General features: G+C 37.0%; 1 protein-coding gene across 5 annotated transcripts in view; it reads right to left on the bottom strand.

Moving 5' to 3' along the window:
* SENP1 (SUMO specific peptidase 1) overlaps window positions 1–25,466 on the bottom strand; it is a 50,137-nt gene that overhangs the window by 6,105 nt on the left and 18,566 nt on the right. For all 5 annotated transcript variants that reach the window (XR_009690437.1, XM_061129124.1, XM_061129127.1 and 2 more), the window contains 7 exons: window positions 18,807–18,910; window positions 18,440–18,726; window positions 16,973–17,027; window positions 12,532–12,570; window positions 11,482–11,566; window positions 11,105–11,260; window positions 9,987–10,118 (listed from right to left, as the gene is read on the bottom strand). Coding sequence is in view for 4 of the 5 variants with exons in the window: in XM_061129124.1 (XP_060985107.1) it covers window positions 9,987–10,118; window positions 11,105–11,260; window positions 11,482–11,566; window positions 12,532–12,570; window positions 16,973–17,027; window positions 18,440–18,726; window positions 18,807–18,910 (858 nt within the window). In the remaining variant the exon portion in view is untranslated. The remainder of the gene's footprint in view (window positions 1–9,986; window positions 10,119–11,104; window positions 11,261–11,481; window positions 11,567–12,531; window positions 12,571–16,972; window positions 17,028–18,439; window positions 18,727–18,806; window positions 18,911–25,466) is intronic.

The raw sequence follows: 25,466 nt of genomic DNA, 5'->3' as shown, positions 1-25,466 counted from the left end.
TAGAAAACTCTGCTCCATGACTAAAGACTGTTTTTTCAGCCTAACAAGTTACTCAGCAGAAGCAAACTGTTTTGGTTTCAAGTAGAACTGAGTGACAGAATAAACCATCAACTATATTGAAATATCATCTCTAAACTTGTAGTAGCTTGGAAACAACACCTTTATCCAGGCAGACATGGATATACTATAACCTACATTACGTAAGACCTGAAAGTAAAACCACAAACATGAAAAGTCAAATTTTCTCCCAGAATCTATAAGGTTAGCTGCCTCATATTTGTTGATTCCACTTATTTCTTCAATATCAAGTATGAATGAAAGAAATTAAAATGCTTGACATGGGAGATATGTTAATGAAACGATGTGTTCTGTAATAGTGACTACGTTGTCCACAGTTCCTTTAGGTCTAGGACTCCTTGGTACTAAAGCCTCAAAGTTACTGTGCCGGAAGTTACTGCATACTTATTTTATGTGGCCAGCTGAGGTCAGGCCAGTGTCTGTCAACTGCAAGGAATGAATGGGCTAACTGATTCAAAGCTTGGAAATATGACTAAGAAAACAGGCACATTTTTCAGAATGCTTTTTGGGGAATGGGAAAACACCCCCGTCCTTTGACAAATATTTACACACTAAGATGCCAGAGCAGTGAGCTACTGCCCAACAGTAGGCAACTACATACTGGGTAGGCAGAAAGGAACACAGCCAGGAACACACCGGAGCATGGTCTAGACTAGAGAAAGGGCCTACAGATGAGGATGCCTAGGCAGCTGCAGGGAAACCACATTCACCAAGAAGCAGCACTCTGAGGGTGGTGGTAAGGAAAGTCAGGACTGAAGAAAGACACTGTTCTTCCTGCATCTCTGAAGACAGAGCAATAGGCTCAGGTTGTGGTTGATTCTCTCCCTAGTGTGATGCCCAACAGGTAACTAGAGCTCAGTTATATAAAACAATGATAATGAATTAGGACACAATTAGGATTGTAGCTTTCGCCAATCCAGGTTTTTAATCTCACTCTATCCTTGAAGTTAATGGTGCTAAAGGATGCTTGTAGGCTTGTGAAGGCAGCCAGGAATGCAGGAGGACCTACCTGCTCAGCAAGTACAGATTTCTTGGCTATAATCTACATCCTCTGGTGAGAGAAAATTAGCAAGAAGGGATTGATTCCTCTGGTATTCTATCCCATGACATTACCCATGCCATGAGGCTAAACCCTTCAATTCAAGGGGTGAAGCAAATAGGCAGACAACCTGTCAATCACTATAAGCCAAACCCTCCATGGGGGCAGACAAGTTAAATATTGCAACAGGCAATAAGGACTTAAGATGGAGTTGGAAGGAACCAGAGAGATAAAGACAGCCAAGCACATGAAAGCCACAGAGATATATCTCCCCCAGGTGCCCATCAGAGGGGTGTATCTGGGATCATTACCCTGAAGTGAAAAGGGTGACATAAATGAGCATCATGCTACGTATGACTATCCTATTTTTCAGGGGGAAAGAGTGCCAGAAACCAATTAAGTTAGCTGGGCCTACACAGCCTGAGTTGTCTGGTTTCTTATGTTATTTTGACAGAGTGGTCCTATAAAGTTAAAGACCAAGCCAGCTGAACAGGAACAGAGACCTAGAGATCAGGGCACCACACTGAGAACCCCTCTTCTCTACTTTAGTTCTCCCTCCCACCAAGGTTTCTCCACCGTGAGGGAAATGGCCTCCTCCAAAGTCAGGTAATTACTTAGCTCTAGGAAGTGATCTGGACTCTTTTTCATTTGCCCTGCATCCTAGGAGGAGGGGGCTTGGTGGCCTCACAGTTCTCTCCCATTAGCTGAGGATGTGTAATCTGACATCTGAAGCAGAATTTAGAACCAAGTTTCTCTCCTCAATTTTTCAGCTATTACTCAGTCCAAATAAGGAAAACTGCCATTGTTCAGCCAAGATACAATCACACCAAAAAAAAAAAGCTAGAAGTTAGAAGAACAAAAAGAATCCTACACATCATCTCACAGAGGAGGGCTAAAGATGAATGAAAAAGAAATGAGAAGAGATCAGGGTCTAAGATGAAAGAAAAGCAATGACGGTCAGAGCAGTTGCTTGTATTTTGTGATGGCAAGGGTCCCTGTCCTCCTATAGTAGAGTCTTTCTGTACATGGGACTCTCTTAGCTCCAGAAGATCTTGAATTCCCTTTGGAATTGGGGATGAACAGTAACATGTCTGTTTGTCTGTGCCTACTGTTTGTCTTGCACTCACCACTCTTCCGGGGGCCCACACTTGCCTCTGCGTGCTGCAGTACCTGGTGCCTAAAGAACTGCCTTTTCTGCTGCCTTCACAGCCTTGGCCCTGAGCGTCTACTCCTCTATGCAATCCTGTTTGGGGGTGGAGCCATTGTCTATGGTGTCTTGTTCCTTTGTGATTTTATGTGAAGAGCTGCCAGGCTAAGTTGAAAAAAGTGTTTCTTTAAAAGAAAAGTCTACAATGTTTTCAAACTGAGGACTCAATCCCTTGCCTGTATGTTACCACAATGACACAAATGACCACTGCTATTTGTATCCTCCTTCTCAAGCAGTAAACCAGACAAACTATTGTTTTCTCATGCATTTAGAAGTAAAATACATCACTAACAGTAAAGTCTAACTTTTAACCCTTCCCAATTTCACACACTGAACCCTTATAACAGACTTTGGGGAAAAAGTATTCTAAAAGTCCTGAGCATGACAATGTTCTGAAGCAGAGATCAAGATAACTTTTAGAAAAAAAAAAAAAAAAGCTGTTTTTCTACTTTATCTCTCCAGACTTTCCCCTCTACCTCCTCATTCTTATTTTAAAATTAGACTTAACCTTGTCAACCACAAAACCCAAAAGTTTTTGGGTTTTGTGTTAACTAAGCAACTACCTCTGAATGTTATAAATCAGAAGGTCACTCACTCCTAAGACCTAACCTAATACTACTATAGAAACCAAGATAGCAGACTTCAGGGAAGCTGAGTTACAGCATCCCTCACTGTGCCCAGGACTTTTCTCAGACGCAAATTAGAGTAACAAACGATTAGAATTACTGCAAAAGTTTTAGAAAAAGACAAGCAGCATCTATTTTTATGGAGTCATGACAACTGTAATTACTATTCTCCCTGTGACCTGACATAAATCCCTAGGTTTATCAAAAGGACTAGTTCTATTAAGAAACACTTTAAAGAGGTAATCTACAATGATGTGGAATCATCCAATGAGTCATGTTAGAAAGACTACACTGTAACTTCCACTATGATCATTAGCATATGGGAGACTCCATCATATTAACTTAACTAATTTATTTCATCTTGTCTAATTTTCTTCCCTTCTGACTCAATCAGTTTTTATTTCCTAAGAAAACTCTATTTCCTGTGCTAGGTTTGTCTAGTTGAGTTTAATGTTTTATAAGCTGCTGCTTCTCTTACTGAGCATCACTTAGATTTAACATCTCCTTGGAAGCAATTAATAATTGAGACAGAGGTGCTGAAATCTTCAACATTCATACTTATGTATGAATTTGTCTCTTTCCCCTTCCAGCTTTTTCAGTTTTTAGTTCACGTATTTTGAAGTTCTGCTATTAGGTGCACACATATTTACGTTGTTACTCCTTTTGATGAATCTCCCCCTTTACCATTATGAAATGTCTATCACTAGTAATATTCCTTGCTCTGAAATCTACCAGTGTGATATTGATATAATTACTTAACCTTTCCTTTCTTTACTGTTTGGTATATTTTTTCCACCCTTTTACTTTTAACCTCTATGTGCCTTCACATTTAAAATGTTTTCTGTAGATGTATTTTTATATCTAATCTGTAATTTCTGCCTTTTAACTGGATGCTTATACTGTCCAGTATAGTAGCCATTAGCCAAATGTAACTCTTGAGCACTTAAAATTTGACTAATTCAAATTGTGTTGTAAGTGTAAATGTGTTCTAAGTGTAAAATACATATATTTTAGAGAGGGCAAAATATACCATTAATAACATTTTAATATGTATTACATGCCAAAATAAACATATTTTAGATTTATTGGGTTAAATAAAATATATTATAAAAATTAGTTTTACTTATTCTTTTCCTTTTTTTAAATGTGACTATTAGAAAACTTTAAATTACATATATGGGTCACATTATATTTCTACTGGGTATGCTGAGTTTGGTCCTTCACATTGAATGCACTGAGATTGTTGTGCTTTAGTCACTAAGTCACGTCCAGCTCTTTGTGATCCCAGGGACTGCAGTCCACCAGACTCCTCTATCCATGGGACCTCCTAGGCAAGAATACCAGAGTGGGTTGCTACGCCCTCCTCCACGGGATGTTCCAGACCCAGGGATTGAACTTGAGTCTCCTGCAATGACAGGCAGATTCCTTACCACTGAGCAATCAGAGTATTGACATGGTTGGTTTTAAATCTATCATCATGTTCTTTTTTTTCTATGTGTCTCATCTGTTCTTTGTATCCTTTCTCTGCCTTCCTTTGGATTGAGTATCTTTTAATTGCATCTTATCTCCATTACCAGCTTCTTAAAATACCTCTTTATTTTTTACTGATTGCGCTAGGATTTATCGGAGAAGGCAATGGCACCCCACTCCAGTACTCTTGCCTGGAAAATCCCACGGACAGAGGAGCCTGGTAGGCTGCACTCCATGGGGTCGCTAAGAGTTGGACACGACTGAGCAACTTCACTTTCACTTTTCACTTTCATGCATTGGAGAAGGAAATGGCAACACACTCCAGTGTTCTTGCCTGGAGAATCCCAAGGACAGAGGAGCCTAGTGGGCTGCCGTCTATGGGGTCACAGAGTCGGACACAACTGAAGCGACTTAGCAGCTAGGATTTATGTCTGTAACTTATTGTAGTCCATCTTCATAAAACATTATGCAACTTCATACATTGTGCAGGAATCTTAGACAAGTACATACTTTCATTTTCCCCCCCTTTTGTGTTATGATTATCACATATTTTGCTTTAACATGTTATAAACCCTACATTATTGTTTTCTTTTTTATTTGACTAGTCCATTGTCTTCCAGAGATAATAAAGGATGACAGCATTTCCACTGCTCTTCATTCCGTGTAGACTGAAACTTTTAACTCAAATTTTTCCTCTGCCTAAAAAAATATCCTTTAATATTTCTTAAAGAAGAAGTCTGCTGGTGATGAATTCTTCAGCATTTGCTTGTTTAAAAAAGTATAGCCTTATTTCTTCAAAGATTTATTTGCTGGTATAGAATTTAGGTTGATGGTTTTCTTTTTTCTTCAGTATTTTAAAGATGTAGCTACACTGTCCTCTGGCCTACATGGTTTCTGACAGATCTTTGTTCCTCTGTATATATGTCTTTTCTGCTTTTTTCATTATTTTTTTCTTTATTAATGGTCTTTAGCAATTTGAATACTATACATTTCAGTATAGTATTTCTCTTACTTGGGGTATGCTGAATTTCTTGAATCTGTCAGTATGCTTCCAAATCTGGAAAATCTTCCATCATTATTTATTTAAAGTTTTTTTCTGTTTAAACAGAATGTTTAACAATGTTAAACATTGTTTTCTGTACCACTTACACTCCATCTTCCCGTCTGGGACTTCAATTACATGCTTAGACTTGATACTGTCCCTGAGCTCACTAAGCTCCAGTCATCTTTTTTCAGCCTTTTTTCTATTTCACTTGGATGGTTTATACTGCTCTATTTTCAAGGTTACTAATTTTTCCTTCCACAGTATCTAAACTGTTAATCTCATTTCATGTATTTTTAATATCAGATACTGTATTTTTCACCTCTAGAAATTCAATTTGGATCTTTTTTTATATTTTCCATTTTTCTCCTCATAATGTCCACTTTCCTCTACTTACCTGAACATGTGGAATATTATTTACGGTATCTGTTTTAATATCTTTGTTGGCTAATTTTAACATATTTTTCTTTTCTGGGTATTTCTATAGTGATTGTTTTTTTTTCCTTTGTTATATTTTTCTTCTATTTCATGCCTGGGAATTTTTAATTAGATGCTAGACTTTGTGAATTTCAATGTTGTTGGGTTCTGTTGTTACCAGAATTTGTTGTATTCCTTTAAATATTGTTGGGTTTTGTTCTGTGATACAGTTAAGTTACTTGGATCAGTTCCAAGCTTTTAAGACTTGTATTTAAGTTTGTTACCATGGGTCCAGAGCAGCCTTTACTCTAGGGCCTGCCTTTCTGGCCCCCCTCTTGACGCAATGCCCTTTTGAGGACTCGCTATTCAATGCCCCACAACTCTTCTACTCCAGCTGCTTGGGACATAAACTATTCTTGGCACCCCTGTTAGCTCTCATGCTTGTTATGATTCCTTCTTTCTGGTGGTTCTTTCCACAGCCACTGGTGGTTTCTTGCCATATATGTACAGATCAGCACTCAGCCAGATTCCAGGGAGGCCCTCTGCACATCTCTGGAGCTTTCTCTTTGTTCAGCAACTTCCCCACCAGTATTTATCTCACAAACCTTAGCCGCTTTGGCCTCAATGAAAAATGTCTCCTCCCTCAGCAAGATTGCCAGGCATGGCCAGGTTTTTACCAGCTCTCTCCCTTTAACACACCACCCCAGTAAGCTGTGGGAATCACAGGTTCATGCTTTTCATTTCCATCCTCTCAGGAATCACTGTTATCCAATGTCTGAAAATTGCTGCTTCAGGTGTTTTTTTTTCTTCTTTTTTTTTTGCTTCAGGTGTTTTATCTACTTTTCTATTTGAGAGAATAAATCTGATCTACTTTATTCTATCATGATCAGAAGATGTCAAATTTATAAAACAACTCTTGCTTTATAAAACAACTATTAGGCCCTCTAAGAGCAGAATTAGCAGGCCATAAAGAGAAACACAAAGCCTAAAGTAGCCCTCACTTCAGGATCATTAACCTAAAATCTTAGAGTTGGATTCCATAAGTTATTCAACTCTATCTTCAGGAAATAATACACAATTTCTACTGTTTGTTACTTCAATTGACATTTACTTAAAAATACTTCCTTTTGTTTCTTAATTGTGACTTTCAATCTACTTTTGCAACTAATTCCTCCTCTCTTTAACCCTGTCTTCCTTCCCTTAATTATTTTTATCACTAGTCACCAGACCTGGTATAGAAATCTCCATCTACATGTTCTCACCTTTCCAGCCTCATTTTGTAATTCTTTACAAGGCAGCCAGTTCCCACATTCCAATTTTGAGAAGCTTCATTTTCTTACAGTGAGGTACAATGTTAATCCTTTCATTAGTCCTTTGAATTTGTATAGAATTTAGCTATTCATTTATATATAAATCCATTCTTGCAAATATGTTGGAAAGCTTACTCCAAGAACAGGCACTGTGGCCTACTCTTCTTTTAGAAAAACGACCTGAGAAAGAGTAGCCTAATGGCTATTTGTACATATCTCAAATATAGGACTTCTTGATTTTATTTTCCTTATAAGCTAAATCTGATCCCTTTCATTTCTAGGATCTTATATTCTTTGTCTATAAAATGTCAATCACCTTTCTTGGGAGAAAATTTTAATGAAGTCTATAAAACTGACATGAGAAACAAAAATAAAAGAAAGGCTACTAATGAAAATATCTATTTGAGGGAAGAACAGGATTGAAGAGAGAGCAAATTATTTGCAAAATATTGAGGGTTCACGATTGAGAAACAATTAAGTATTTCAAAATGAGTATGAATACTTAAGGATATCTACTAATTCCCCTTCAGAATGTTATCAGCTTTTTAAGGACAGTGACTCTGAAAGTGCGAGAAGTATGGTACTTTGAAAATGATGCTTTTTTAAAAACAGTTATTAAAGTACTTATTAAAACAGTTCTCATCATCATCATGGACATGTGAAGTGGCACCTGCTTTCAAATTTAACATTATTCTCAAATGAACTGGCACCTGCTTTCAAAGTTAACACTATTCTCAACTCAGAAGACAAGGACTCCTTACAAAAGTTACGGGTAAATGTGGTAGAGATAAAGTAGACAAGGAATCTTTCCTTCCCCTTTTCTCTCCTAAATAATGTAATTTCCATTAACTCTGCTTGCTAAAAATCCTCTGATGGACCCAAGGAATGGAAAATATGTCCTGATGAATGTTGCCTCTGTAAGGGAGCTCATAGAGGTAACTACCACAGTACATACAGCAAGAACTCAGCTCATGTCCTGCTCACTGCTGCCCCCTAGAAGTTTTTGGATAATTTACAACCAAGAAGCTGCAATCCAAATAGAATAACTGGGTCTTCCCCATTTAAAAGCAGCAGGGAAAAATTGGCAAGAGACCTCACATTAATATCTTCAAAGAAAAATACTTAATTGGTGGATACTTCTGACTGTTCTTGATTTTCATTTTGCTCTTTGATTTGGTGAGCTCTTTTTTTTCCTGTTATTGTGACCCAATGTTCTAATATCACTATTCTGGGCCACAAGAAGCAAGAGCTGTTTCCCGTAAAGCAAGATGGTATCTCAAACCATGCCTTCTTTACTATTCTTGGTCAAAGATATTATTCAAGGAGTGATGAACTTCTGAAATTTTATCTTATAAACTCACCAAAGGCAAAGAGAATGGGCTAGTTCAACAAATCCCACAGAAAATCAACCTACTGGACATGACATATAGCTCTAAAATTCTCTATATCTAATCCTGAAACAGGATCCAACTTAAGATTCTAAGGCAGTGTGATATAACAGATAAGACCCAATGCTTGAGTCTGAATCCTGGCTTGCTATTACAAAGTCATGTAACTTTGCAAGTTTCTTAATCTTTTTATGTCTTATTTCTTCATCTATTAAATGGAGATGATAAAACTATAGCATCCATCTCCAAGAGCTGTGGTGACTATGGCATGAGCAGAACACATAAAATACTTAGATTACATAAGGTAAATGTCCAACAGACGTTGGCCAAATACTAGTATTTGGAAGGTCATAAACGTACAAGGCCAGGATACTGGTATCTAGGATATTTGGTTTTTGTTCAGTTGCTAAGTCAGGACTGACTCTTTTGTGACCCCATGGACTGTGGCCTGCCAGTACATGGGATTTCCAAGGCAAGAATACTGGAGTGGGTTGTCATTTTCTTCTCCAGGGGATCTTCCTGACCCAGGGATTGAACCCATATCTCCTGCATTAGCAGAAGGATTCTTTACTGCTGAGTCACTTGGGAAGCCCCCTAGAATATCTAGTGCTTACTATAGCGATGAAACTTGAGTACACCCAAGATTTTAGGCAGGAATGCTCCTAGTAAGGAGGCAGGTACTTAGGGAAAAACCCCAACCCAGTTCTCTTCTTTTGCTGTGAAAATATCCTTGTGAAATAAAACAGGCTCCTATAGGTTTAGGAATAGGAAAGATCAGTTTGAAGATTCCAAAGCAACTAATCTACATAAAATAATTAGAACACTTGGTAGCCAAGACCCATAACACTTTTTAACTCAATACCTCAAATATTTAATAAAACTTCTTCAATGTCAGTTTAAAAAATATTATGTACAAATGTAGGCTATTTTAGAAAGCTTACCACTAATAACCTAAGGGACCTAAATACAGAGAAAGGGTAACAGAAATGGATTTCTATATGGAAATCCCAAAGTATTTCTTCATGTGCTGTAACATCGTCAGCTATTAAATACTTGCTTAACAAAAGATGTGAACTGCATGGCAAGTGGCTTAAAGAGAGTAAAAATACCAATGAGTAAATGTCCTCTCTATCAGCATCTAAATTGTCAATACATAAAAAGGTAAGTCAGCTTAATGTTAGTTCCCAGACATTAAGGTACATAAAAAAAAAAATCACCTGAGATGTTTGTTTAAAATATGTATCTCTACCACACTGCTTCATACTTAGGCAGGAAAATGGAAAAAGCTATGACAGCTGATTCTGAAGCAGGTCATCAAGGACCACACTTTGAGAAACAGTGAAATAATGTCTTTAGTCTGCACTTGATGTTCACTTTCTATTTGAATATAAAAACAAGTGTGAGATTACCTCATCATTGAGCCAGTTAAGGTGATTTAGAGTTTGAATATCTTTGCGTGTAATGGTCAAGCGGAATGCTTCACTCAGAACTTCATCCTGGTTCCCATTACGAAATACATTCTTTATTTCTTTCTCCATTTCCTAGGGAACCAAGAAGTGTCAGAGATTAGGCATACATGGCCTTGGACATACCAATTTCTCATCAAGCCCCATGCAATCCCCACACTTAAATCAACTACTCCTAACATTTTGGTTTCTATTCCTTCCAGTAATCTCCTGATTACTTCCTTCCATCCTAGCTCTTCCTCCCTTCTCTTTTTCAGCACATTTCAGACCCTTATTTCATATTATTTCTTGAGTCTGAAATAACTTTCTGCTATCAAATTTCCCAAGCCTATGAAAAGACCTAATTATGTATCTTCAGTCCAATTTCCTGAGAAACAGAATCTTTCTCGAAGGTAATAAGGAAATGATGTCTTTTAGACACATTTTCCCAGAAAAATTTTTGGTTGTTTTAGTGTAAAAATGTAGAATTCAGCACAACTATAGTGTTAATAAATGTGTTATACTCACCAGCTATATGACAGGTTTTCAAAGATGAATGAACTAAGAAACAGATTATTTTTAAATGTATGCAGACTTTTATGTATTTTCCAAATTTTTATACTGAATTTTTATTACTTAAAAAAAAAGGTAAGGCTCAACTTATTATTTGATGTAAAAGTACTACACATATGTATTAAGTAAAAATGCATAGGAACTGAAACAAATTTACTGAATGCTTTTTCACTGAAATAACTACAAGTCACCCATAATTCTTTCCTGAATTTTCAGTAATCTTTTAAAAACAAAGCCAATATTGTTATGCAATACAAATGAAAGCAGGAGTACGGAATACAATTTAAATACCAGGTGATCTATTACTGTTTTTTGGCTGCACCACTCAGCATTTATGATCTTAATTCCCTGACCATGGATCGAACACCCTGCAGGTAGAAGCACTGAGTCTTAACCACTGGACCACCAGGGGAGTCCCTGGTCTATCATTTTTATGTTTGAAATTTGTCCAAAAAATTCTCTCGAAACACAATACTTGCTAGTGTAGGAAATTATACTATGTAATTTACCTCTGTAATTTCAGGAAATTCATCTTCACTGTCAGTCAATTTATGACCCTTTTTCCCTGTTTCTTGGGCGATCGTGACCGGGATCTCCTTTTCAAGAGGCACACGAAGATGCAGTTCTACTGAATCATGTACTGAATGTTCCTGTTCCTGCAGTCTCTGAAAGACAGACCTTCAAAATAAGTGGAGTACAGAAATCTACTGCTTGTCTACATACACTGAGTAGGACTAGCTGGACAGACCAAGAACACCGCACAGCAAGGCTGTGCTAACATACTACTTTGCAATTCAACAGCTTTGATTCCAAATTCAGGTAACCTTCCAAAATTAGTTTCAACTTGGATATGCTATTCATTTGTATCTCAAAAAAACTTTTTTACCTGGTTTTGAAGTTGTAATGCCAGTGCTTTCTGCTCTTCAATCTGGCGCAATCTTTCCCGTGCTCGAGAATCATAAACACTAGTTCTACGAACAAAAAATGCAGACCACTCGCTTAGCATCAAGAACACTGCTGATGCACAATGAGCATTAAATATAAAACTCTCAGAGTAAAAGCCTAAAACCCTTATACTAACTTATCACTACACTTGCTTTAAGACGAAGTGAAACTACATGGTGTTACTGAAATTACCTTACTAGTTTTTTGAAATAATGAAAATTATTAGTTTGTTGCTAAACATGAACAAGTGACTTTTGTGGATATTTGTAAATGTGTAGTCTTTTTTTTTTTTAAACCATGTTTCTAAAATTAAGGAGAAAGTGAAGCTTCATTCTGGAAATCCAAAAATGAGACTGAATCCCAAAGACGAAAATAATACAAAAGATGTGGATTCCATTGCTGGTTGGGGAACTACGATCCCACATGCCCTGGGACAACTAGGTCCACATGTCACAGCTACTAAGCCCACCTGCTCTGGAGCCTCATGTCAAGGGTAGAGAGCCTTCATGCCACAATGAAAGATCCCATATGACATGACAAAGATCTTGCATGCCATAACTTAGACCCAACACAGCCAAATAAATAAATATTAAAAAAAAAAAATCTACCAGACCAAGTGAGATAACCAAAGTGAGTCCCTGAAACTAGAAACTAAATCTTCAGTGATTCTGCAAATTCCAGAAATAAATATTATCCAATAAATTAGTTTTATCAGTATGAAAATAAAGGTATTTATTTTCCTTTCTGTTTAATAGCTAACCGAAATATTTTTGCAATTCATTTTAGTTTCAACAATGTTACAGATTTAATAAACCTGAGAATAGAAATGTCCCATCTCCAAAAAACTTTTGAAAGTCAGTAACTTAGAAGTTATTTTATAAAGAGGAAATTTTTACTGACTAAAAATAGGTAGCAAGATTGGCTAATTGATTTCTTCTAACTGAAAAGAAAGTGATGAAGCGGCAAAATGATACTAAAAATAATTACTTACAATTCTTTGATCCACAGCTCTGCCTGGAAAAAAGTAGGACTATGGGCAGGAAAAGAAAAATGTGACAAAATGAACAGGAGACTTAAAAGAATATCAAATATTTTCATCAAGAAAACCAATCATTTAAATAGTTTACACAAATGCTTTATAAGTATGGGATAAATAAAAGGACCTAAATTACATAAAACAATTCTAACTGGGAAGCAAAGGAAAACAAATGAGTCATTTGCATGCATATAGTTAAAAAGATGACCCAACATTCAGCAGAGAAATTAAGTTTAGCATGCTCCTTACTTGCAAGAGAGACCAACATGATGTGAAAAATACAACATTTATCAAGGTAATATATTAAAACTAGAATGTTCCTCTTTCCAAATGGCTCAGATTGACATTTATTGATTGTTTAATAAAATATTATGGGTTGTTGGACTTCTTGTAGGTCTGTCTGAGTCAGAATACATTCAACCACATCACAGTAGATACTGAAAATCCCCACTCACAGCATAGTCCATATAAAATGGCTAATAAACCAATGAACCAACGTGGATAATCAGCGATATGACTCCCTTCCAAAAATGAGAGACCAATTTTATTCCATGCAGCTCTTGCTGACAACCCAAGGGAATAATGCTAGCAGAGTCACAGGTATGCTATCTGTTCTAGAGCCTTTTTGCTCTTCTCAAACTTTCTTATCTCATTGCTCATCTCCCCTCTAACTGAAGGAGTTCTCACAGAACCAAATGAAAGGCAAGTGAGCACTTTTCCAAAGAAAACTTTTGGATATGCAGAACAAGTTAACGAGAGTGTCAAACTGAAAGTTAAGAGACCAGAATCTCTTAGAGCTGCCCCTGATTAGCTTTGTGACTTTGAGCAAGTCACTTCCCTTTACATGGGCCTCAATTTCTGTGTTTGTAAATATGGAGATAAGAGTCCCTTTCAGCTTTTAAACTTCTACAATCTGTCCTGTAAAAGCAAAAATAAGGGCTCAGAGGTAATCCTTTGCTCCTAAGCCTAACTTCTGAGAATCAGTATTCCCAGTAACGCTTGGTTTTGGGGTTTAGTGATAAAAATGCTGTTCTACTACCTATTCACTGTCACCGAGGTCAATAAGAGGAGAACACAAAGAAGGCAGCCTATCTCCTTAATGCAGTGAACAACTGATGTAACAGCCAAGAAAGAAAGTCACAGAGATCAGTGGAAGCACTGTGAGAGACTAGTTAGTGTGTGATAGTAAAAATAAATGAATGTGAGAACACATCTATTGCACAATATGACTACATGACAAGAAATCACCCAGAATTTCATGGTACTGGATCATGCTATTCAAATCTGCTCCCCATGAAAGTGAAAAAAAAAAAAAAAAGAAAGTCACTCAGTCGTGTCTGATTCTTTGTGACTCCATGGACTACACAATCCGTGGAATTCTCCAGGTCAGAATACTGGAGTAGGTAGCCTTTGCCTTTTCCAGGGGATCTTCTCAACCCAGGGATTGAACCCACATCTCCTGCATTGCAGGCAGATTCTTTACCAGCTGAGCCACCAGGGAAGCCCAAGAATACTAGAGTGGGTAGCCATTCCCTTCTCCAGTGGATCTTGCCAACCCAGGAATAGAATCAGGGTCTCCTGCATTGCAAGCAGATTCTTTACCAACTGAGCTATCAGGGAAGCCCAATGCTCCCCATATTAGAATATAAACTTGATGAGGATAGGAATTTTTGTCTTTTGTATTTACTACTGTATCCTCTGTACCAAGAATAGTACCTGACAGATAGCAGGCACTCAATATTTGTTGAGTAAATAAATAACGTAAAGGACAAGCACTTCTCTTTAATGGATCAAGGTATCTATTGGCATAGGAGAGCAACACACAGAAGGAAAAGCAAAATCCCTTTGCTTTTCAGAGATTACATATTACTTCTTATATAACCGATGCAATAAGCACCTACTTAGTGCTTTATGTACAAAACTCTCTTTGGGTTATGTACAAACTCATACTGGCAAAGCCTTATGATAATCCTCAAATTATTAAGCCTCAATATAATGTGTAGTAGGGAAACATTACTTATACTGTACAGAAAAGGAAACTGAGTTCAAAAGAATAATTTGCCCTGGATGAGTCAGGATTAGAAAGTACTTCAGTCCGATTCCAAAGACTGTGTTCTATTATTGTAAAGTGTCTTCTAATAAAGCAAAGCATTAAGCCACAATGGAGATGATGAGTATTTGGACTACTCAGAGTATTTCAGGCTTTCTAGGAAATTTGTTACTTGACAAAAGCTAAGTACTTTTAGTGTCATGTGCTATTACTGAAAGCAGGTGGTAGTGCAAAGATATTAGTAACACAAGGTACAAAGACAGAAGTACTGGAGGAAAAGACTAATGATATCTGGAGAAGCCCAAGAAATGTCCTGAGGAAAAAAACAATACCCGAGTCAGAGTTTAAAAAGCAAGATAAGAGTATAACAAGTGGACAAGGAGAGAAAGCAAACTCCAGGCAGAAGGGGAAGGCGTTGGAATGTATAACACCACAAAGGCATAAAATGCATGGCATATTCTGGGAAATAAGGGCAGATCTTCATTGCTGGAACTTAACTGAGAGGCAGTGGTGGATGATTAAGAATAAAGAGCCAATCAACCAAGCCTTGAGAGAGCAGGCTCTAACTTTGATAGACAGCATCATCCAATAAGCCTCACCCAAGACTACTTTTCATCCTTCTCACTGTTCAGTCATCAGCAGAAGAAACTCTCCATAAAGGAAAGACAGACTCAGTAAAGAAAAACTGAGAGCACTCATTATCTGAAATCAACTTTTTCCCAAGAAGGAACACCTATTTTTGTGCATACATGTAAAACACTTTTATAAGTGTTTTATCTATAAGTTTACCTTCACAACAATTCAATAGTGAGGTATTAATACTGGCATTTTATTGATAAGGAAACTGAGGTTTGGAAGAGTAACTTGTTCAAAGTTACATGAAGCCTGGAAGAGGCAAGATCAGAACCCAGGTCTTAACTCAAAAAAAAAATGCCTCAAAACTAAAGAATCTAAACTGTAAAGTCTTCTTGAGAAACTATACTAACTAGAGAATACTTTATTTTTTTGAGAACACTTTAAATATCTAAAAGTTTAGAACATACTGGGAAATTGCAAAGATATAGGGGAATTGAGAAAGAATATCTTATTATCCCTAATCATCTCAATGAAAAATTGATACTATTATTATCCTAGCAATTGACTGCTAAGGCCCAATATAGCAGACATAGCAATCTAAGTATTAACAGTAACCTACTGGATTACAGAGGAAGAAATACTTGGTACCTCTCAGAGGGGTTAAATTTCATACAGAAGATCACATCTGAACTGAGACTTAAAAGATAAGAAAAAGACTACTGCCTGATAGACAAGTTGAAGGAGGAGAGGGTGAACATACCAGGCAGAAGAAACACTTCACATATTCATGTGAAAGTATGAAAATACCTATCATCTTGTAAGTCAGCATATAATAAACACATGAAAGAATCCAGTATTTTGCACATGGCTCCTCCTCTCACGTCCATCATGTCTCTCCTCAAATGTCAGCTTAGCAGAAACTCGCCATGACCATTTAGATAAATAGCACTCCCAATCCCCAGTTTATATTTTACCCTGTTTTATTTTTCTTCATAGTACTTATCACCACTAGGTATATGTATATTTGATTATTTGTTATTATTTGTCCCCCATCCCTCTCCTTTGTTGTTGTTTAGTCACTAAGTCATGGCCAACTCTTTACAAGTCCACGGACTGCAGTGTGCCAGGCTTCCCTGTTCTTCACTATCTCCCAGAGTTATAGGTCAAATTCATGTCCATTGATAAGGTGATGCTATCCAACCATTTCATCCTCTGTCACCCCCTTCTCTTCTTGCACTCAACCTTTTCCAGCATCAAGGTCTTTTTGGTACAATTAGGATGTAACTTTCTTCAGAGTAGGAACTTCATTTTGTTAACTGCTATTATTTCCAATGTCTATACCAGTACCTGCACCCCTAGGCTATCAATAAATACTTGTTAAAGAAAAATGTATGGCAGGAAGCAAGGCATGTGAAGGAAGAGTGTTGAATACTGCACTAGGAGTTCGGGCTTGATTCCACATCTTATCAGCCACTCTTGAGGGAGTTTAATGAATGATTAGATAAGCACTTTAGAAAGTTCACTCAGTAAAACTGAAGATGGACTAACAAACAAGGCAAAGAATGGGTTAGAGAACATGGTGGAAAATGGCATGAAGAACAAAATGCAGGTTGGAGGAAAAAAGATCAATTAAAACGTTATTGAAGTAATTCAAACAACACATAAGAGAGGTCTGAGTTGAGTCTGTTTTATATTACTTAACTCTTAGTGAAGAATTGTGATTAAAGAGAGGGAAAACAATGTTAAGAATGTCCTTTAAACAAAGTTTACCTGGGAGTTGGAATCTGGGAGTCTTTCACTTTGAGTAAAATCACAGAGTCTGATCCTAAACAAAAAACACAAGAGCCTATCATTAACAAAATTCCTCATGGCTGTACTTTCTAGATGTCTGCAGCTTAAGTTCCCATACTTTGCTATATTCTATTTCCATAAAAATAACACAGCATAAGGATAAAGGCAAGATGGAAGAGAAAGACAGGCAGGTCCATTTTCACTGAGCCACAAATAGGGCTTAGTGAAGAGCCTGTCCCACAAATAAAGTAAAAAAAAAAAAGTATATATGCCCTTTAGCATCTTCTCCTGGGCTGTGCTTGTTCCCTGTACTTTTTCCTTCTATTCCTGAGAAATAAGAACATGCCAAGATTTCACAAAAGTCTTTAGTTCATGAACCAGTATGAGACTGAACAAGGTGCAAGAGGGAAGGGGAAGGAGGAAGGGAAGAGGGGGAAGGCAGAAAGAAAGAAAGCAACAGCTATGTGAGAAGCAGCAGAGTCCAAACAGTACAAATTCTAGCATTTATTTTCTATTGATAAAGGTAGGAATCATGTCCTTCTAAAGCACTATGATTAGAATCTCATTTAGAATATTTAATAAATGGGATAAGGAAGTAACTAAACCATTCAGTATTGTATGCTTGTTCCCGTTTAGTTGTATTTAAGCATCTGACATAAAATAAATGCTTCTGAAATTAAAGGCTTTTAATAATAGTTCTCAGTAAATCACTTCACAAAATTTTTTAAGTTTTTGTGAATTTGTGTAGCCATATAATGATGACACTAACAATTTTTATCCCCAAGTGAGACTTTTAAGAAAGTGAGGAATAGATTAAAACACTTGTTTTAAGTTATATGCCTAAATATATACCATAAATACACACATAATACATACCTAAGGAGGGGAAAACTAAGCAAACAAAAAACTATCATAGCAAAATCTTTAACTGGAATTCCAAGAGACTAAATATTTTGGTTAGCTGAAAGTTAGACAGAAAATTCTGTTTTCAAAACTTACTGACAACCATTTCAAAATGCATAAACCTACTACACAGGTTTTATAAGTACTGCTTATTTAAGAACTTTTACTTCAATTCTTAATTGATATTTCAAAACTCCTAGAACTTCAGAGTACTTAATTTTCATTGTAAAGTACTAGAAACAGAGAAAGTACTAAAGTAAGTGGGCTTAATATACTCTGACACAAGACTGTTCAGGAAGTTAAACTTTTAAATATTATATGAAATCATTTGCCTCTCCATGTAAGAAAAAAGTAAGCTACTTATATGTTTCATTTACTCATGGCATGGCTAACTAAATTAAATGTATTTAAGGTATCTTGTATCTTATATCTTAATTAAGTTACATGTGTATTACTACCTTGCCTATAATTCATACAGTTCTCATAGATCCAATAAACCGTTCATTGGTTATTGAAACAACAGCTATACAATTCCATTTTTACCTTCAGATTCTGTATTTGAAGCTGGTAAGTTATCTGGCTGATGTGAAAGAGAGTGGTCATGTTCGGGTTGATGCACAGGATCAGAATCTTTGGATCCAAATGTACCAGCATCTGGGGTGTAAGACGATAAGGAAAACACACTGTGGGACAAGTGTTCCTGGGCAGTTAAAATGCTGGCAGATCCAGATGAAGAAGTATCAGAGCCAATGATCTGAGTTGCACAAGAGTTTCCATTTTTAAACAATGGGTCTTTCAAAGTATTCTTACTGGAACTAAGACATCGAGACCTAGCAAGAAAAGAAAACAATTTCAACATCCAACAACAAAATGCAGAATAAAATTCATTTGAAATGTTTCTGTGACTCACAGGTGTAAAGGAAAATGTGTGGTGGGTTTGGCTATACAGAACTGCTTCCCTGTGACCATCTGCAGCAGCTGTCTGTAAATCTCTCGTTCTTCCTCTTTAACTGTCTTTAAAAGAAGAAAAAAAAACCTTAAATACATTCAATGAGGCACTGTTTCTCTAAGTAATATCTAGACTCCCAGAGCTCTGTTAAAGCTCTGGCAGTGTCCGGACAATAATTAAGAATTATGGTTCATTAATAATATTCTACAAAATCATAAAGCACATATAAGAGAAGTGAGTGAAGCAAATATTCGATAGTTTATTTTGGAAAATTATGGGGCATATATGTAAACAGCAGCACACAGAAACTGCAGGATATGAAACTAGAAGGCCATTTTCGCATCACTGATTGTCCCAGAAATAAAACATTAAAAAAAAAATGAGGACCTCTAAGTATGACTCCAACAAAGTCCTTGACTCCTGATACCTGTTAGAAAAATCACAAGGAAGTAATCGGAACAGTCAAGATCAGTGCTGTTTCCTATTCTACCCAATTTTTAAGAGTGTAAATATTTTCCAGAGATGGTTTGCACTGGCAACTTTTATTTACTCTTTTTTTTCCATGAAGTTCCAATAATGAATTTAGGGAAAAGCATATATTCCGCAGCATAGTCCACTTACCGACCTAAACACCTACTATGCTCCAGTCACTAGTGATGCTGCACTGAATAAAATAGTCTGTGCCTTGGGGAGGTTACATTAAAGTTGAAGGACTGACAAACAAAAACTTAGTCAAGTAGTATGAAGAAAACTGAAGAGAAGAGAAAGTGATGGAGGAAGAACAGCAAGAACAGGTAAGACTTCTCTAAAAAGGTGATATTTCTACAGAAACCTAAATCAAAGGAATAAATCAGTCATAGAAATTTATAAAGTGTATTCCAGGTACTGGCAGAACAAATGCAAAGGGCCTCAGACAGGAATATGCTTGTGTTCAAGGAATAGTAAGGTCAGTGTGAATCAGGAGAACAACAGTGAGAAATGAGGCCATTTAGCAGAAAACCATGTCTACATGAGAACTTGTAACTGTAATCATGTACCTACTCTGCACAGATCCCCTGAAGCAATGGGCTGCATTCATTAAATAACATGCCCCAGGATTTAAAAAAATCTTATCTACAGTTTAATACAACCATCAATCTTCACAAAATAATCTTACACTTCATGCCAGTGCTAGCAACATCCTACACTGTGACATTTCAATACGCACATAAGCATTTCATTCAATTACAAAAGTTTGTTAAAAGCACAATGAATAAAGCAATGAACCAGGCAAAAGTAAAGAGACACTAAATTTTTTCTTCTTCAATCTTTTTTTGGTACATAGTAAATTTCAGTTACATTGTCAGTATGTTACCGATCTAATAAGATACACCTTGCACTGAGCAATTTGACTACCCCTTATGAGAAAGAGTTATCCTTAAATCTGAATAGTTGAGTGATCACAAAAGAAAGAAGTAGTTGAGCATTTGGTGGGAAAATAGAACCAAGAGAAGGAACAAATTTGTAATGCTCTCTATGAAGAAAATAAACACCATTATCTTACTCCTTAGACCTTAATATATTCAAGACGATGGTGGTCCTCTTTTTTTTTTTTTAGTGTTTGTGAAGAGACTGTCTATATATTTTTATAATTAAAAATCATAATTAAAATAAATGCCTCTATATCCAACTCCTTGCAACCCCATGGACTGTAGCCTGCCAGGCTCCTCTGTCCATGGAATTCTCCAAGCCAGAATACTAGAATGGGTAGCTGTTCCCTTCTCCAGGATCTTCCCAACCCAGGGATCAAACCCAGGTCTCCCGCATTGCAGGAGGATTCTTTACCATCTGAGCCACCAGGGAAGCCCTTATTAAAACATAAATTTGCTATTATGAAAATTCTTCAAGTACATAATTGAAAGAAAGAAGCATCATTACAGATTATCAGGGTGTAAGAGAGATCTTTGTCAACTAACTCCACTGTGATCTATATACTAGAAAAATGTGCTATCTGGCGCTTTAGTGACTAAAATTCTGAATACGCCTCAATATAAATCTTGATGCCACTTTCCCACTATACCAAATAACCTAATCCGCAACACTATGGGGTTAACAGTATGTTGTTTTCAAGGGTGGTAAAATGGAGGGAGGGAAGGGAAATCAGAAGTAGAGAACTACACCTGAATCATGGATATTAACTCAATCATTTTAGTTCACTTCTACTGTCCCAACAAACTACAATCTTAAAAAGCTTTGACTGTATTATCTTATTACAGGAAGAAAAGTAAAGCAGATACATTGGTGTAAGAGGCTACTCTGCATATGAAGGGAAGGCAAAGAATTATCCCCATCACTTAAAAGACCTCAAGAGAACACCAAGAATAGATGAGATAGAAAGGATCTTTGTGGTACCCTAAACACTACAAACAAAAGGGGAAAAGTAGGGGGAGGAATAAATCAGCTTGAGACTAATATATATGTACTACAATTACAAGACATACAAGCAAGGACCTACTGTACAGCACAGAGAACACTACTCAATATTCTGTGATAACCTATATGAGAAAAAAATCTGAAAAAAGAATAAATATAACTGAATCACTTTGCTGTACACCGGAAACTAACACAATATTGTAAATCACAATTACTTCAATACAAATTTTTAAAAAAGAATTAAACCATAGAAAGTTAGAAACATTTCCCTCCTCCCTCCTATCACATAAAAAATGTTTTCTTGGAGTAAATTTTTATACTTATAAATGAAGAACAAACGTGCCATTAAGTGACTCATCTAATGCAAATTATAACAAATCTAGATTAATTCAACACAAAGTTGACTATTAAGAATAATTTAACATACACAAAAGTCCCCAACCAATCATTTTCTTCAATAAATATATCTTCAAAGAAAAGCTTCTGCCTGAGTCTGAACAACCTCACAGTCATTAGACAACAAAAAAATGAACAGAAATAAATGTCTAGTACTCCAAATTATCTGAGGTCTCTTCAAGCCCCATATTTTCAGTTTAAACTGATTATGGTTTAACAGACACTTGCCCCTTAGAAGAAAAGCTATGACAAACCTAAACAACATATTAAAAAAAAAGTTCTCTACTTCAAACAATTATCTGAGATCTCTTCAAGCCCCATACTTTCAGTTTAAACTTATTTATGATTTAACAGATGCTTGCTCCTTGGAAGAAAAGCTATGACAAACCTAAACAGTGCATTAAAAAGCAAAGACATCACTTTGGCAACAATGGTCCATAGAGTCAAAACTATGTTTTTTCCTGTAGTTATGTCCGGATGTGAGAGCTGGACCATAAAGAAGGCTGAATGCCAAAGAATTGATGCTTTGGAATAGTGGTGCTAGAGAAGACTCTTGAGAGTCCCTTGGACAGCAAGGAGATCAAACCAGTCAATCCTACAGGAAATCTGGCCTGAATATTCACTGGAACGCCTAATGCTGAAGCACCAATACTTGGCTACCTGATGTGAGGAGCTGACTCATTAGAAAAGACCCTGATGCCGGGAAAATTTAGGGCAAGAGAAGGAGGCAACAGAGGATGAGATGGTTGGATGGCGTCACTGACTCAATGGACATGAGTCTGAGCAAACTCAAGGAGGTAGTGATGGACAGAGAAGCCTGATGTCCTGCAGTTCATGGGGTTGCAAAGAGTTGGACACAACTTAGCGAGTGAACAATATTACTTGCTAAACCATATTCTATTGAGTGAGCGAATTAAATTCAGAGGAAAGGAAGCTATAATTGGGTAAAATGTTAGAGCAAAGGAAGTTGGCTAATGTTATGTTATAAATCTAATACATGACCAAAGAAAGTTTAATAAGTTTAAGGATAATTAGTAAAGTATGTTTTTCTTAAAAAAAAAACAAAAAGAATAAGCCCACCAGTGTCATCTATAAGGCAGCCCAACATCCTAAAATGCTGCTTAACATGTAGCACAGAAGCATGTCTGGAAGCAACATATAACTGAAAAGAAGCTACCTGTGTTATTGCCATTTAACATTTTTTTTTAGTATTTTTTCTTTCCCAAACAGAAACTCACATCCTCTGTAACAGTACTAAGAGAACATTCTGTGATCATGGAAATGTTCCTAATCTGCACTATCCAATATGGTAGCCACTAGCCATGTATGGCTAATGAGTACCTGAAATGTGGCTAATGTGACTGAGAAACTACATTTTTATTTTATTTAAATTAACTTAAACAGCACACATGGCTAGAGGTTACTATTAATTAGATAATATTGTTCTTTAATGTTGCCCTTGAATCAGCCATCAGCCAAGTGGTAGTACAGCCACCACATGCATATTTCCAAATTCCTCTTCCTTGTGTATTATCTTCAAATCCCTGTTGTAAGATTGAACAGTACAGTGGTGACATGTTCATTCTATAGATGGCTTCATATTCCTAAAGATGTCAGACAACTCCAGACATAAGAGTATACACAATTCTCCTTCTTTAAACATAAGCAACAGCACCTCCCTTGGAGATCCCAATATTTCCATGGAAAATAACTTTTCCTCCAGTTTATAAGTTTACAGCAAGGAGATCCAACCAGTCCATCTTAAAGGAAATAAGTCCTGAATATTCACTGGAAGGACTGATGCCGAAGCTGATGATCCAATACTTTGGCCACCTGATGCGAAAAACTGACTCATTTGAAAAGACCCTGATGCTGGGAAAGATTGAAGGAAGGAGGAAAAGGGGATGACAGAGGATGAGATGGTTGGATGGCATCACCGACTCAATGAACATGAGTTTGAGTAGGCTCTGGGAGTTGGTGATGGACAGAGAAGCCTGGTGTGCTGCAGTCCATGGGGTCAGAGAGTCGGACATGACTGAGTGACTGAACTGAACTGATAAACTCCCATCAATAATCTTACTTCAGTGGGAAAAAAGTAATATTTTAATCTGTATTATCTGTAACACCTAAGACTAAACATCTAAATAATCTGTTGAGAGTTTCATTTAATTAAGTTTGGTCCAATATTTTATCTTATTCATATAATACAGACTACTTCCTATTTCTATACTACAAGTACCTTGCTTTTCACAGCAGAGAATAGGCCTAAAAACAACTGAGGTAAAATTTTCTGCAACTTTTATTCCATAGGACAGGTTCAAGCCTTGGCATCTTCTTGACACCGCAGAAGGAAAGAGAAATCAGCCTCCCATCCTCCATTGACCCAGCCTGTGGCCTGGAGGATAAACTGGAAGGATGGAAGTATTTGGTCAGCCCAAGTCCTCAGGTTGGAAGCGAAGGTGAAGGGGCCGGGGGGGGGGGGGGGGGGCGGGGGGGGGCTGAGTTGTCCCAAATACTGGTTCCTAGTGGGTGAATGGCGTGGGCTTACAATGCACACAGTGTGAAGGATACTCCAGCCGCCACGTGGGGTGAGGAGGGGTCTGGGAGGCCTGCGTCCTGCTGCCATGCTGTCACTCTTTCCCCACAAGTCTCTCCGTATCTGCAGACTGCCTAGGCTCTAGCAGAAGTGCAACGCCTACAACTCCAGTAATTAAAAATAAAGTATATATGCAGTAACTGATGGTACTAAATTCAATGTTACAAATGGTACAGTGAAAAAGAAATAGCTGTTGCTGAGCTATCACCAAACGCAACTGTTGCTAGTTTTGTCTATCCTCCTCCCTGGTGATGCACTAGTTTTGTCACCCTCTGTGAATACTGTAGATTCAATACAAATTTAAAACCAAGAAACATACAGCATTTTTAACTAACCATGTCACAAATAATCAAGTTTTGCCACCTAAGAGATCTTTACCACCAAATTATGTAATTGTTTAGCATCTAACACTGTATTCTGACTTCAGGCTCTGGAAGCTCTTAATGGGCAGGAGCCACGTCACCATGTTGCGTAGCAGAAATCACACCACACTGGACTCATGCAGAAGAACTGGGTTGCAGGCTGACCGTTTTTTAGTTGTGTGACTTCCGACCTTTACTTTCCAACCTTCTAAAATGGGGTTATTACCTCATCTCTACCTATTTCACAGATTAAAAGAATTCAAAACATGTGTGGAAAGCACACTAGAAAATCTAATGCTAAGTGTGAGGCCATTATTATTCATTTGTATCTCCACAGCAACGAGTCCAAAGCTGACTAGATGCATAATATTTAATTGAACAGGTATAAGTACATTTCCTTACTGTATAAATTATATTTACAGAAATGATTTTTTCCTTTAGGTTTACTGAATGAATATAACAACACAGTGTCAACACATCTTTTTTGTGAAGAAAGTTTATGATCTCAAAGATTTTACTCATAATGAAAAGATGTAAATTGTTTAAGTGTCTTCTTGATTTTTGTTTTATATTGAGGAAAGGTTTTCCTGGTAAGAAGGGCAGACAGGTATTTTATCAAATCCAGCAAGGTTAACAGTTTTGCTACATGAAGCTAGAGTTTTACACAGGGTCCAAAAGAGAAAAGAGATAGTCTGATGTACGAGAAGCCACTCAGATGATACTGAAGATTAAGTCTGCTATCCAACAGGAACAGAAGATGGTAAGAGAAATACTGCTAAATTATCTCCTTAATCTTTTTAGAAAAGATGACAGCACTCAAAGAGTAATCAAGAAAAAAACAACAACACAGTAACG

The sequence above is a fragment of the Dama dama genome, chromosome 3, assembly GCF_033118175.1.
Source record: "Dama dama isolate Ldn47 chromosome 3, ASM3311817v1, whole genome shotgun sequence".
Lineage (NCBI taxonomy): Eukaryota > Metazoa > Chordata > Mammalia > Artiodactyla > Cervidae > Dama > Dama dama.
The sequence above is the reverse complement of the archived record's forward strand: the minus strand, read 5'-3'. Positions and strand labels throughout refer to the sequence as shown.